The 16,077-nt window shown below is 39.5% G+C and overlaps 1 protein-coding gene across 4 annotated transcripts; it reads right to left on the bottom strand.

Moving 5' to 3' along the window:
- Positions 1-45: 45 nt before the first annotated feature.
- On the bottom strand, positions 46-16,056 carry ankmy1 (ankyrin repeat and MYND domain containing 1). 4 transcript variants are annotated; one of them, XM_034081438.1, is made up of 20 exons: positions 15,707-16,056; positions 14,277-14,423; positions 13,984-14,178; positions 13,674-13,715; positions 13,336-13,592; positions 12,778-12,994; positions 8,971-9,132; positions 8,794-8,867; positions 7,347-8,577; positions 7,089-7,267; positions 6,839-7,010; positions 6,088-6,228; positions 5,874-5,981; positions 5,138-5,245; positions 3,578-3,700; positions 2,868-2,969; positions 2,146-2,296; positions 1,966-2,065; positions 820-974; positions 46-595 (listed from the first exon to the last, which is right to left on the bottom strand). In XM_034081438.1, the coding sequence occupies exons 1-20, from the start codon at positions 15,923-15,925 to the stop codon at positions 393-395; spliced, it is 4,086 nt and encodes a 1,361-aa protein (XP_033937329.1). In that variant the 5' UTR covers positions 15,926-16,056; the 3' UTR covers positions 46-392. The 4 variants fall into 4 exon arrangements, with proteins under 4 accessions (XP_033937329.1, XP_033937330.1, XP_033937331.1 ...); XM_034081439.1 differs by having other exon boundaries at positions 7,089-7,264; XM_034081440.1 differs by having other exon boundaries at positions 13,354-13,592.
- Positions 16,057-16,077: the final 21 nt, after the last annotated feature.

Below are 16,077 nucleotides of genomic sequence, written 5' to 3'. Positions count from 1 at the left end.
TCAAAAGAAAATCCGAGGATATTATTGAAATAAAAATCAACAGTAATAGCTTTAGTCACAAAGTTTAATCATGATAAAAAGTTATTATATTAAAGTTACTGGTACTGGTTTTAATATGCAAATGCAATCATTCTGTGACGATAGCACCTATCTGTGCGATAGGTGCACCAATCATTACATTATTTAATAATACAATAACAGATGCAAAACTACAAGTGTAAAAATGCCAAAGGAAGATGATTATGGCACAAAATATTTTTAAATATATTCATTCCATTCAGCTAAATAAATAATAATAAAGCTCAAAATCTGAAAAAAAATAATGATGTAACAAAATGCATTTCAATGTTCGGTAGAAAAGCTGTTATTAAGTATTACACTTTTAGTATCCTTCAGTTGCAGCTGTAGTTTTCGTTCAGGTTGACCTGGGTCTCCAAGACCTTCTCTGCCATGCCCAGAGGCTTGGAGACTCTGTGGGATTTCAACTTGAGACTCAGGGGTCGGGGGACTGTTTTGGATTTCAACATGGCAGTCAAGGGCCTGGGGCCCCTTGGGGATTTTAACACAACACTCTTCTGGAAGCCATTAGCAGATGCTGGATTGAGAGAGACAAATAGACAAGGTATTTACATGCTCTGTTCATCCAAAAGATAAATTAAACATATTCAACATTATCCTACAGATTCTATAGATTCAAACACTATGACGAAGGCTGCACATTGTCATTTTATTAAAATGTAGAGTCTTGGTTTGGTTAGTGGCTAGTGTTGTTTGGTTAGCAGGGATGCTACTGTTGTATGGAGAGGCCCTGATTCCCACCTGACACCCGGATACACTCTTCCTTGTGTCTTTCATCCCAAGCTTTCAGTTTGCAGTTCCTGGAGCAGTAGAAGACGTTGTGGCAGCGGCTACACGCGGTCAGCTTCACGGACACAGAGCGACCGCAGTGATAGCAGAAGTTAAAGGCAGGATTCCTGAGAAAAGATTCACACAGGTAGAGTTCCAAACAGGCTTTCCTTAAAGGTCTCCTATTATGTAAAATCCACTTTTCATGTCTGTTATACATAAAGATGGTGTCCGCTCTGTGTAAAGAGATTCTGAAAGTTTCAGGAAAAAAGATTTGCTCTCTTTTTGTCCTGATCCATTTATATTATATTACATTACATGTCACTTGTTAGACACTTTTATCCAAAGCGACTTACATACTCAATACTGTGGGCAATCCCCACAGGAGCAATTTGGGGTGAAGTGTCTTGCCCAGGGACACAACGACATGCTACTTTGTGATGTCATAATGTTTTTTTGGGTTGTGTAACCATTAGCCAAAAATCAACCAAGGTAACCTTATCACCTGAATCTCCTCCTAGAGCACAATGTATATGTGTATTTTAACCAAATATCTCGCAGAGGGGCGTGGGGAGGGGCTCCTTATTTTCATCTAAAGTAACAGACAGAGAATCAGCACTTTTGAAACAGGGCTGAAACAGGGGATTATGGGATGCTACAATGATCTGTTTGGTATTTGGAGCCAAACACTTCATTACATTACATTACATTACATTACATTACATTGCATTTAGCTGACGCTTTTATCCAAAGCGACTTACAATAAGTACATTCGACCAGGAAGACACAACCTTGAGGAAAACAGAATCATATAAGAACATCAGGTTTCAAAGAGCCAATCGTTTCAAGTGCTGCTCAACTGGCTAAGCCAGTCCTTTATTAGTATATAAGTGCTCTGTTAGCAGTTCTTTGTTAGTCATTCTATCGCTCGAAGTGGAGTCGAAAGAAACAGAGACATGTTTTGTATATAACTGAGACCTATATTATATTGATGAAAAACAGTATAATAGGGGACCTTTAAGTAAAATTGTATTCAAGGATGGACAAAGTACATGTTCAAATTACATTAGAATAAAAATAAATAGGACAGAATGGAAATGAATGTATGTAAACAGGTACCTGTGTGTTACTGTTGTGGGTGGTATACTTTCACAGCTGGGGAGGGGCCGGTTTGATGGACCTGCCCCTGTGTGCACAAACCTCTCTGTGCTACTGGTAACTGTAACAAATACAGTACACATACATTAAGATTTAATAAAAAACAAAACACAAAATAGTTTCAAAAAACATTGTACTGACTATTCGTTGTATGGTGTTGTTCTATCTCTCTCTGGGCAGCAGTCTGTCTCAGCAGATCTCCCATCATGCTCAGCAGCTGGCGCCGTGCTTTGAATGTTTCTCTCTCCCGCATGCTGAGAGTGTGGAAGGGAGTGTTGGCAATATGCGAGTCCTAAATGGTAACAACATTGGGTTAAAACGACTTAAAAATAACTTGATTTTAATCTTTCTGTGTCCATTGAAATACATTAGTGGGGCAAACATATTAAAACACCTATCTATGTAATAAGATCCACTACAAGTAACACTGCGGCTTCAAACAGACCCAGAAAGTTACAGTTATGCATTTCCCTGATAGTCTTAGCAAAACAAATCCTTAAATTGATATAAATGTAATTTATTACAAGCTTTGGTATCAGAATCAGAAATGGGTTTATTAACAGATAGGTTAACACATACGAGGAATTTGACTTGGTGTTGTGCATACATAAAAGTGAAACTAAAACACAGATAGAAAACTATTTAGAGAAAACTATAATAACATTAAAACATATAAAAAAATATAGTAAAATATAGCAGTATTTACGTTGAATATGGTTGAAGTAGAATTGGTATAAAATATGTGTAGTAATGACAAGACAAGATATTGTATACATTGTGTGCATTAATGTTGCATTAAGTCTATGATGTGGCTGAGTAGTTATTTGACTAAATTCAACTAAAATGCTTAAAGTTGGTGTCACCTGGTTGAAGGAGTAGTGTGCAAAGTCCACTGCGGTTCCAACAACATCCCCCACCATAACGGGCATCAAGATGTCGGCACCTGCCTGAGCTAACATCTCCAGCTTCATCAAAACATAGACACACACACAAATTACCTACAGTATATATACTTTTAAATGACTCAGCATGGCGGTTTCTTTTACCACATAAATACAACTTAGAATAAGAGATAGAAGAAGATCCTATTTATTTTCTAACTTTCTTGCAAATGTAATATTGAGGGATATAACTACTATCAATAACGGTTTTTGAGTTAAAGTAATGTCACTTATTTTAAGCACCACGAACCAACAGTGACCCGTGTTTTTTTAGTCACAAATACTGTAATTGGAAGATTAATCTGGATCTGGGTGTTTTAAAGTCATAGTCATATACAAACAAATGCATACATAAACAAGTCAACATGGTCACTATACAGTATTTAGGCACCTTCTTTTGGAAATGTATGAATGCCTGACAAATGTCCATGCTCTAAAAGACAGCTGCTAAAATAAATGGAGTGTAAGTGCTGAAAGCCTGCAGGAGCTTCTTTTCTTACCTACGTGTTGATCTACATATACAACTATGTGTGTGTGTGTGTGTGTGTGTGTGTGTGTGTGTGTGTGTGTGTGTGTGTGTGTGTGTGTGTGTGTGTGTGTGTGTGTGTGTGTATCTGTGCTTGTGTGTGTACCAGTTTGGCTCTGTTGCCACCTAAGTGGTACTTGATGTTGGCGAGGGCACAGAGGGCGCTGCCCACCCTGCGGCCCAGCGGAATGTTGGGATCTGCACCTCCCTTCAACAGCTCCTCCACTGCCTGGGCAGGGAAAAGGAACAGGCTCAAGACAAAGTGAGATTTTGAAGGAATGTGAAATACAGTATAGGCAGGGGTTGCATTTGGCCGGGGCTGTCCGGGGTTTTACAAAAAATGATATGTTAAAACTTTTCTCGTTCTTAATATAGACTATATTTAGGGTCGATATGTGTTGACTTTACTTTAAAATAGCAGATCTCTGTGACCGGATATCGTTTTTTCGGCTTAGTGAACGTGTGTCTCTGCATCGTCCCGGACAGCGGCCAAAACCACCTGACCTGTCCTGTAACACGGAGCCTGTTTCCTAAACCATGTTTCCTAAACCATGTTTCCTAAACCATGCTAAATGTATGTAAGCATAAAGCAGAGTTATGATAACACCGAATTTGGTGATGATTAAATAGTTTACAGTGATATTTACTCCCATACCTTTGGCCATACAAATGAAATGAGATTTCCAAAAACAAAAAATCTTTAGCAAGTGTGCAGAGTGATGTGTATTTAAAATAGAAATTTGAAGGTTGGATATTTTGTGTATATATTAATAATTTAAGATGTAAATTAATTTCAGTTTATTTGTAGTACTTTCTATTTTTATTGTGTCATTTGGTGTTACCAATGTGTGCATTTAATACAGATAATGGAGATTTAGGGCCTTATATACAGTATAACCTTTAAAGGTCACCTATCATGCTATTTTTAGGTAATAGCATAGGTCTCAGATATATATACAAATATATAGAAAACATGTCTATGAAGTGTTTTGCTCAAAATACCAAACAGATCACCCATTCTAGCCATGCCTCATATCCCTCTATTTCACTTCCTGTTTCAAAAGTGCTGATTTTGCATATAAAACTTTTTTTTTAAATGGATTTTTAAAAGAGGGGCGGAGCTTATGCCTGCTCATGTGGGAGGTTCTACCGGCAGATACTGCCTTGATGAAACGCCATATCATGGATTATCAAGGATTATTTCTGAAACAGTATGGTGCTCAAAGGCCTTCTCTCTTGCCGGTTATACCACAAGGTGTGTTCCTTTTTATTTCCTGCTTCTTCACACACATGCTCTATCCAGTACAGGTTAGCTCTGAGTGTTAGCGATGCTAATGTAAACACCGGCCATATTACGTCCAAAACAGTCGGGCATTGTTTCTGATAGCAACGTTTCTGATAGTGCTGTGGGTCTGCATTGCCGATATGACGTGATATCGGACGCAAATCTGGATCAGCTCCGTTGTACCCCTGTTTTTAGAGATTTGGGTACGGAGGAAAAGAGAGAGGGTTTTATTTTCTGACGCTGCGTGAGTTCCCTTACACACCGGGGACACATATTTATGTATAAAAGACATAAAAAAGTGTGTTTTGCATGATAGGTCCCCTTTAAGATCAAATAATGAGATCCTCGACCCCCTAAAAAATGTAATGTAATGTAATCTACCAGGTCATTGCCACTTGCTACAGCCAGGGAGAGAGGGGAGTGTCCGCTCCAGAGGAGGTCAGTGCTGGCTCTGTGGGACAGCAGGAGGGCTACCACTTTACTGGCATTCTGCAACAACAACAAATACAAAGGTCCTTTAAATGTAACCTGATATCATTGTGAGCTGTCGTAGCAACTTAGAATCAGTTTCTGTCTCGAGATGGTTGAACAAGGCAACAAATGCACAAAACACAGTTAGTTATTAGTTTATTAACTTTCCTAAGATATTTTAATGCTTGCATGAATAGTGTTCTACAACTTTTTTTAAGAGTTAAAAGAAAGCAACTTTAAAACTTAATACATGTAAATATCCCCCCTTGGACCAGGAACCCGCTATAAATCACTAAAAACCAAGATGGATACACTGAAGGGGATTTCCACAAATAGGTGACCTAATAACCCCGGGTCGGTGATCTTGCAGTCTATAAAACACTTCACCCTATACCTCAAAACATCTGTTTATCAAGGATAAAAATACTTAATTACAGGATTACTTTTCTTAAAGATTACATTTTAAACACCTTTAATAGCACAATTTTCATTACAGAGCAAACCATGTGAAAGTTGTTATATCCTGAACTTCTTAACTTTTTAGAAACAGCCCTAACATATTCAACTGCCTTGAACCGTCTGAGTTTTTCCAGTAACATTGAAAGTCGTTCTGTTGAAATAGGTGTGAGCAGGTGTATGTACTGACCCGATAGTCAGCGTCTCTCTGGCAGGCCACGTGCAGGGCCGTACGGCCTCCTTCTTTGAGATGTGGACCCTCACTGCTGCTCAGTGCCTCCTTCCCTTTCTGGAAGATCTGTAAAAACAACCTCAGTCTGAAACTCTTTTCTCACCAGTTTAACTATCACCATAAACATTTAACAATGTAAGGACTTGAATAGGCTGAAAAGACAAAAACACACCTTATCTGGTTCATAGATCTCGCTCTGGTCGCATGCCTGTGCGTCTGGGTCAGTGATGGCATGGAGCAGCAGCTCTGTGATTATGGGACCTGCTGGACCCGGCAGGGCAGCAGCTACATGCAGGGGATACAGACCCTTCTTCTACAGAAGGATGACCAGAATATAATGCTTAATGGAAACCATGTATAAAGGGTTAAAGGAGGGAAGAGTGCAACAAAAACGCTCTCATTTTATGTTTTATAATTTGTTTGAGATTTGAGATATCACTCATTTGTTTTCTCTGTGGCGCAACAATTGGTATTATTTGACTTGGATATGTTTGTAAATAGAAAATAACAGGGGTTATCGACATTGAGTTTTCAGCAGATGTTAATAACCGAAAAACAACATGCTTCTCAACGCCAACACTGATAAGATAAGTTTGTATTTTATTATTAAGTTCATAACTTGTAGTTTATACCACCCTTTTTCGTCAGTTTTGCCAATACTGACTCTTATATTCTGAAATGCCCACACTGGTGCAAACAACATTCTTGGCTCTCTAGTAATTGTTCTTCTCTGTTTCTATTTGCAGATCCCATACCAACTATTTAGGTGCTTCCTGCTATCAGAAAGTGTAGATGCTGAGCTAACTCAATAAAAGCAATTTATTGGCCATAATTTCATTGTCGGAATATGACTGATAATATTAATTTCCTAGTATTTGCCGATAATTTATCAGCCATGCATCCCTAATATGATATGTTCCTACCTTTGGTGGTAGGGGAATGTCCGTGCGAGCTCCACACAGCAGCAGTCTCCTGACGGCCTCAGTGTCAGACGCCATAATGGCTAAAAAGAGGACAGGCATGGGGACCCTGGATGTGTTAGGGTCAGCTCCACGCTCCAATAACAGCTTCAGGATGTTCAGACGAACACGGTGTCTGTTTAGATAGACATAAACAGTGTTAAACAGAACAAACAGCATGGGAAGAAGAAGACCGAGTGGAAACGGAACTGACTCAGTTTTCATGGCGGCCATTTTGCGTACAGTCTCCTGAGTGTCAGAGCTCTGAGGGACCCCTGTGCGACTCAGCGCCTCTGCTGAGTGCTGCATCGCTTCCTCCGTCACCTGGATTCTAAAGCTGCTGACGGAGCAGGCCGAGTCAAAGGTCGGGGTCACTTCTCTGTCTTTGACCTGCTGCAGCCAGAGAATTAAGCAAACATAAATTAAACATATTATCAAACCAATTACACTATGGGATTTGTGTGCTTCATACCTGAACTCTTCCTGCTCGATGTTCTGTCCACTGCACGCTGCCCAGTGCGACGCCACCATCCATCACCTGAATGGAGCGCTCCACACCAGCCACATCCTCACTTCCTCTCTCCCCTTCCTCCTTTATATCCTCTTCATGATTACTCCTTACTTCCTCTTCCAGGTCTTCCTCAATATTCTCATCTCCTGCCTCTGTTTCTCTGCTCTCAACAAGTCCAACATCTCTCTTCTTAAATTCTCTTTCCTTACCCTCTAACTCGCTTTCTTCAATTTCCCAAGTTTGACCACATCTGCTCTCTATCTCTCTTTCCTCCCCTTTGCGCTCATTCTCATCCTCCCTGCGGTTCATTTCTTCTCTTTCTCTCTCCCTTCCCTCTCTTTCCTCCCCTTTGCTCTCATTCTCATCCTCCCTACGGTTCATTTCTTCTCTTTCTCTCTCCCTTCCCTCTCTTTCTGTATCCTCTCTTTCCTCCCCTTTGCTCTCATTCTCATCCTCCCTGCAGCTAATTTCTTCTCTTTCTCTCTCCCTTCCCTCTCTTTCTGTATCCTCTCTTTCCTCCCCTTTGCTCTCATTCTCATCCTCCCTGCGGCTCATTTCTTCTCTTTCTCTCTCCATTCCCTCTCTTTCTCTCTCCATTCCCTCTCTTTCTGTATCCTCTCTTTCCTCCCCTTTGCTCTCATTCTCATCCTCCCTGCGGCTCATTTCTTCTCTTTCTCTCTCCCTTCCCTCTCTTTCTGTATCCTCTCTTTCCTCCCCTTTGCTCTCATTCTCATCCTCCCTGCGGCTCATTTCTTCTCTTTCTCTCTCCCTTCCCTCTCTTTCTGTATCCTCTCTTTCCTCCCCTTTGCGCTCATTCTCATCCTCCCTGCGGCTCATTTCTTCTCTTTCTCTCTCCCTTCCCTCTCTTTCTGTATCCTCTCTTTCCTCCCCTTTGCTCTCATTCTCATCCTCCCTGCGGCTCATTTCTTCTCTTTCTCTCTCCCTTCCCTCTCTTTCTGTATCCTCTCTTTCCTCCCCTTTGCTCTCATTCTCATCCTCCCTGCGGCTCATTTCTTCTCTTTCTCTCTCCCTTCCCTCTCTTTCCTCTCCATCTTTTTCTTTCCTCTCCTCCTTTAGGTGTTCAGTGTCTGTCTCAGGTTCATCTAGGCCAGGCCAGCGCTCAGTGATGAGCTCACTGCTATTAGACACGTTACTGCTGTGGTGTAAAATGTGCTCTGTTAGTTCTTCTGTCCTGAAAGAGATCAAAACATAAAGGAACACATTATTTTGTATTTGAGACACAACGGCCAATCAAATACTATAAAGGTGCAGAAAAACGTCCATTATTTTTCTTCAAATTAATTAGATTATTGCAGTGCTTTCTTGTTGGCCTCTGGAAAGAGTAAAAGGAAAGAGTTATAGGTTTGTTTGTTTGTTTGTTTGTTTGTTTGTTTGTTTGTTGTTAAACCTTGGTGTGTCAGTAAGGAAGTCCACTTGGCTGATCTGGGGACTGCTCCCACATGCAGAAGCAGACCTCGAAACCTGATGAAAAATGACAGTGCATGATGTTTTTTACTTGTCTGGACAAAAACGCAGTTCCAGAAGTTAAGAGGTCAAACAAAAACGACATTATGTTAAATATTACTTGGGTTTTGGCGGGTGGTTCAACCAAAGTGTTGTGAAGAGAATGGAAGGGGTAGTAGAGGACATGACACACAGCCAGGGCAGACATTCCTTCACAGTTTATCTTGTCAATGTCAGCACCCATATCCAACAACAGCTGGATGACATCATTATGGCAGTTTACCTGACGAGTAACACAATGAAACAGTCATTAATAAACCTTAACATCTGTATTTGTAATTGATGGACAGATTTGCTACCATGGGTTTTAAAGGTCTCTTATTATTTGTAGGCATATATTATAGGTGTCAGATGTTCCAAACCACATCAAGAATGATTTCTGAAACAGTATGGAGCTCAAATGCTTTTTCTCTCGCGGGTTTACCACAAGGTGAGTACCTTTTTATATCCTGCTTTTTTTACACATATCCTCTCCAGTACAGCAACCCAGTCTCACGGCATTTCGTGTTCACCAACATGATTTTTAATCTATTGATTCGTGTTCACCATCACGATTTGCCCCTTTTTTCCGTGTTGCACAGCACGATTTTAAAAGCAATGTATTTCTACTGGTAACGTGTTTCGTGCCTACAGGCTGCAACACGTCTTTTTCTCTGGTCGGGTCGTGGAAGACCGGAAGCTGTGTGGTTCATAAAAACATGTTCTTACTCAATATCAAGCCACAATTATTGCTTTTATTTTAAATCGTATAATTTCGGACTTTTGTTGCCGTCTGTGAGGAAAATAAATGGGGCTCAGAGCCTCAGGATACTGAAATCAGTATTTTTTAAATGTTTTTTTCCTTCTAATTTATTATTCTTTTCAAAATAACACACTGTTATTTACTCACCAATAACACACAATTATCCTTGCTTTTATTTATTGGTTTAATTCCATAATCTCGGGCTTTTTTGGCGTCCGTCAGGAACTGAATTTCAAAATAAATATAACCGGAAACAGACTAGGCATTTCGAGCGATTACCCAAGATCCTCAGCTATGGTTTTAAGCTCGCTGATTGGATGTGTTAGCCGCAATGCATGCTGGGATTTGGTGTTTATATTATATGAAATCCGGAAAACATTTTAAAAGTATAAAATAATACTTAATTCCGAGTGCTCTTGCTTTTCTCTTTGAAAGTCATCACATAACGGCATTGTAATACACGGTTCGGCTGCATTACATACTACAGATCTGCCGTAGTTATTTATTTAGAGAGCCCTGATGAGAAGACCTTTGGAAAAACTGGAAGAAATGGCGCCGAAACTGAATACTTGACGTGTATCATAAATATATCAACAATTAAACAACATCTTCAATTTCTCTTCACACAATACGTCTCCTTGCAGTATCAACACTAATTCGGCTGACTTTTACATTTGATCTAATTCATAGATAGGTTATATTTACACCATAACGGTGCACAGCTGATAGAAAAGGACTGTAGTTTTTAAAGATATTACTGATTTTCTTTGAATGTAAGAATGTAAATACTGAGTCTGAAATAGTATAGCAATATGCTGTAAAATGATTTGAAAGCATGCATAAAACTATACATCTTCAGATGTTGTACATACACACTAATAATACAAAGTTATTATGGCTGTGTGCACCTTGTGTGCACCTCCCAGTGGTTAAAGCACGTTATTGAATTATTGTTTTTATGTGTTATATTTGATTAAAAATATATTAAGAGTACATACTTTCATAGGGGGAAAGTATAAATATAGAAATATAGAATATAAAAAATCAAGAAGATACTATAAGTGATCTCTACAATAAAACAGTTTAGTGCAGGATGTACACAGATATTAATAGGAGGAGGTGCAAAACAGAAAAACGGATTAACCTTTATTTAAACATTAAATATTAAATATTAAGCCTGACAAAGTAATTAACGTCCAACATATTGCTTTCCTGCAATGTTAACTATGTTGAAGCACTTATTTTAACTGATATTATACATATGAATTATACTCTTATGTATGTAGATAGAATAAGAAATGTGCAGAATACGACAGTTTAATGGTGGAGGTACACACATATTGGTAGATGTCTTGTAATGCACTGTTGAGGAACCTGTGACCCAAGTGTTTCATTCATTGCATAACTACACTGTAGTTGTGTATGATATGTCAATAAACCTTTGAAAATCTTGAAAGGGATGTGCAAAATAGCCATAATATACAGTCTTTAATTAACTATTAGTAGAGAATAACGAGTAATGAATATACTTTATTACTTGTTTCCATTCAGTCAATTGCAGATACATGTTTAGTCTTCTCAAGCACCAACTATCAAATATCTCTCCTGATTGTTGGCACTTGACAATCACCTTACCTGAATTTTACTCAGGTGTAACTAAAGTCTGATTTAAGGGTTGTTTATATTTCACATAATTAATCAGAATCTGCAAAGTAACTCAAATAAATGCAGTGGAGTAAAAATACCAGGTGAACCTCTGAATTGTAGTGGAGTAGAATTACAAAGTAACAATGAGCTGTTATGTGGGTATATATTAATGCTGCGCATTATGGACACAAGTGATTTTCACCCATTTATTAATTATATGTTTTACATTTGATAACACCAATGTGTTTAATAATGGCAACTTCTAATTGTGGGAAAAACGAAAACGTTCAGTAGAGACGTCCCATAGAACATTTTGCGAAACACAATAGCCAGCATGTGTAGTTCTGGGGGGGCGTTCGATTCCAGTTTTGGATAGTCAGGCGTGGTTTCGTTCCATTTCACACAGCTGTTTGACGCTCTGCGTAACCTTACGGGAACTGTAGTCCTAAACGATAGCTGGGGATTATGGGTAGTGTAGTGTCTTCGGCCATCCTAAACTCAGAAATGTTGACAATCGCAATGATGCTCGAAATGTCCCTTATGGGCCTATGTCTGTTTCCGGTTATTTTTATTTTGAAATTCAGTTCCTGACGGACACCAAAAAAGCCCGAGATTATGGAATTAAACCAATAAATAAAAGCAAGGATAATTGTGTGTTATTGGTGAGTAAATAACAGTGTGTTATTTTGAAAAGAATAATAAATTAGAAGGAAAAAAACATTTAAAAATACAGATTTCAGTATCCTGAGGCTCTGAGCCCCATTTATTTTCCTCACAGACGGCAACAAAAGTCAGAAATTATACGATTTAAAATAAAAGCAATAATTGTGGCTTGATATTGAGTAAGAACATGTTTTTATGAACCACACAGCTTCCGGTCTTCCACGACCCGACCGGAGAAAAAGACGTGCTGCAGCCTGCAGGCACGAAACACGTTACCAGTAGAAATACATTGCTTTTAAAATCGTGCTGTGCAACACGAAAGAAAGGGGCAAATCGTGATGGTGAACACGAATCAATAGATTAAAAATCGTGTTGGTGAACACGAAATGCCGTGAGACTGGGTTGAGTACAGCGTTAGCGCTGAGTGTTAGCGATGCTTGCTAATGTAAACAAAGACCATATTACTTCCAAAGCACGTCGTGCATTGTTTCTGATACAGCGACGTTTCTGATAGGGCCGTGGATGTAAAGCCAGCCCATATTTTAGTAATGTCATCAAGAACGCAGCAAATCTGGATCAGCTCTGTTGAACCCCCGTTTTTAGAGATGTGGGTACGGAGGAAAAGAGAGAGGGATTTATTTTCTGACACTTTGTGAGTTCCCTGAAACACCGGGGACACATATTTATGTATAAAAGACATCAAAGGTGCATTTTGCAATAATAGGTGACCTTTAAAGGTAAAGTATAACATTTAAACAGCAAATGAGTGAAAAATAAATAAAAAGTTTGTCAGATAAAATGTCAGTAATATCTTACTGTGGCAGCGATCAGTGCAGTGTGTCCCTGTGAATCTGCCACATCAGGGTGGACCAAACCAGTCTGGAGGACCTGTGACACGGCCTGCAGGTCTCCTCGGGAGGAGTGCTGGATCAACAGCTCTGAACTGACTTCCAAAGGTCCTTTAGGACCAGAACTGTCTCTGTTCAGGGAGAGAACAGCTGCCACGTCCCAGTCCACATTTTCAGCCTGTAGCCTGAGAGACCCGCACAAAAATACATAAGAATTAACATATTGTTTTAGTATTCTTACAGTTCAAAACTGACATTTTCAAATATTCTTTGAGAGATAAATGGTATATTTATAAGAAAAAACAACAACATTTTAGAGAGAAGACTTAAAAATGATATGGTATTATCACATGTTTACAGAACAACTATTCAGAAACGTTTTATTTTTTGTCTTGGAACCACATGGCTTTACATTGCAGGATTTGATCCCATACATACATATGCATGATTATATACAGTATGTGTTTTTCTTTAACTCAATACTGATGCCAGGATTATGTGCTTTGATTACAATTATCAGACAGACCTTTGATTGATGTCTGACCTGTGTTTGTGTATGTGAGCCTGCATGCGGGCCTGTAATGGCAGGCTGGAGAGAGGGTCTCGCTCATAGCCGTGATGCGGATAAGAGTCTGGCTCCCACAGCTCGCCGTAGAAGTGCTGATCCAGCTCTCTTCTTCGGCCAGGGGGCAGCGGCAAGTGATCACCATCTGTTGAGTAACTCTCCATGCCGGGGGGGAGGATAAAATTCTCGTCTGACTGCAGATCCCTTTCTCTATCCACCTGAGGAGAATGGGGAATTATTTGATATGTTAAGAGCGATCACAAAGCTAATAATGTTCTTTTCTTATTGCAGTACCTCACCTTAGAGTCCATTGTGGCTTCTTTCTGTGGACTAGGTGGACGCTGGTAAGAAAGGGGAGACCAATTTTGCGAATGTATTTAAATTTAGTGACATAATTGACTATATTTTATTTTTGTCAATACCACCATTTCAAACAAGTGACAATATCAATGATTCAGTTGGTTACAGAGAAGTGTTATGCAGCCTGGTAGGTAAATATGTTTTATATTCCGATATGATCATTTTAAAGCAGATTAAGTAAAAAAAATGTTTCAGCCTGGCATACCTACAGTTTATTCACCTGTGAGTGAGACAGTGGTCAGCATTTACCTGAGTCATAGAATCTGCGATGGCAGGTGAGTCCATGTCGGCAGCATATTCCGGAAACTTCTCCAGGCTGAAGCCCTCTTTCACTGAGGTACAGAGCCTTAGCAGGCGTTCCCCAAGCCACAGACCCACATCTTTACGCCCATCTGGATAGGTAACCACACCTGGACCGAACCTCTGGTCAGCGTGGTACAAACCCTGAGAGGAGGGGAGAGGCTCATATTGCTTTATACCGTTATTAAAAGACAACAAAAAAACATTTAAATGCCTGTTATCCATCCTTTCATACATTTTACCTGAAAGCTGGCTCCGTCTGGGAACTGTTGCTGTCCGTATCCTTCCTTTCTGTTAAGGTAGAACTTGCCAGTGAACCTGTGGCCTGTGGGCCAGCAGTACACTCCATCTCCATGCCTGTAGTCTTTGTAGAAAGAGCCCTCATAGAACTACACGAAGGAGCAGACCGGGTTAACATCTATTTAACTTGAGAAAAAAATTACGGTAAAAACTTCATTTTGTTTTAGCCCACATAAGATTTCTGACCTACAATACAGAACGACACTACTCTTATGGAAATGTTTTGCCTATTTGTGAAACAATGGCTAATTCCTCAAATGAACTGAGCTTAGCTCAAGTTCATCAAGTACAATTTTGAGGTACTTGTACTTTACTTGAGTATTTAAATGTTTTGCTACTTCTAGCCCCACTACAATTCATAGGTAAATAGTCTACTTTTACTCCAATGCATTTATTTAATACTTTTAGTTACTTTGCAAATTTGGATTAATAATGTGAAATACAAACAACACTTAAAAACCTGTTAAGCCTGTTATTTACTTTAAAATCAGCAAAAACACGTGGGTTTGCTATCCTGGCTCCAAAATAGTGGAATGAGCTCCCCATTGACATCAGGTCGGCAGAAAGCTTACACACCTTCCGGCGCAGACTGAAAACTCATCTCTTTCGACTCCACCTCGAGCGATAGAATGACTAACAAAGAACTGCTAACAGAGCACTTATATACTAATAAAGGACTGGCTTATCTATAGCCAGTTGAGTAGCACTTGAAATACTTGGCTCTATGAAACCTGATGTACTTATATGATTCTGTTTTCTTCAAGGTTGTGTCTTCCTGGTCGAATGTACTTATTGTAAGTCGCTTTGGATAAAAGCGTCAGCTAAATGCAATGTAATGTAATGTAATGTAAAAATACAAACAATTATATATTGATTCTGACTTTTCTACAGCCAACTCACAAGTTTATAATTGCTTTGGACAAAAAAGATAATTAATTTACCCTTTTAGAAGTGAAGTTATGGTAATTTGTTCTGGGAATGTCATTTTCGAGCCTGAGGCCTGAAAAACAGGCTTGGGGCTTAACCGGTTAAATAAGACTTTATACAGCTGGAGTAAATTCACAAGCTACTTTGCAGTATACAAAGTAATTCAAACCAGCTGCACCTTTTCCAGCGTTGATAACATTATTATAACCAAAACATATTATATATATTATTCTAAAAAAAAGGCCAATTTGCAGTGAGAACTTTCAAAGTGAGGTAAGCCTACTTTATGTTGATGTCAGCTTATACATTTGTGCTTTTACTTGAGTAACATTTGGAATGCAGGACTTTCTCTTGTAACAGAGTATTCATACACGTCTCCCACCACTGCTAAAAAGGGCTCATATTTGCCTGGTTCGTTAACAGATTAATTTGACGTTACACCTACCTCTCCATTTCTCCAGGTGTACTTCCCGTTGCCGTGTTTGAACCCGTTCACAAACTCTCCCTCAAATCTGGATCCGTCGGGCCACTCCTGAACACCGAGGCCTTGTCGTCTCTCTTCCCCACTTTGAGCTCCTCTGAGGCAGTCACTTTGTTTGCTTTCCCCCGGCTCAACGACTCCTCGCTCCGGGACTGCAGCAACACCTTTGCAGGTCGACAGCATTCTAACCGGAACGTATCCTCTCTGAAAATAACTCACCCGAATCCATTGGTGCCAAACAACGAGTTAGGAGTAAACGTTAGGAGAAAACTTTGCTGTCAGAAGTCAGATTTTAGCTTTGACTTTCCTGTAAACGCCGGTTGTCACGACAACAG

Source organism: Pseudochaenichthys georgianus, chromosome 4 (genome assembly GCF_902827115.2).
Source record: "Pseudochaenichthys georgianus chromosome 4, fPseGeo1.2, whole genome shotgun sequence".
Lineage (NCBI taxonomy): Eukaryota > Metazoa > Chordata > Actinopteri > Perciformes > Channichthyidae > Pseudochaenichthys > Pseudochaenichthys georgianus.
This window is presented reverse-complemented; position numbering and strand designations above follow the sequence as displayed.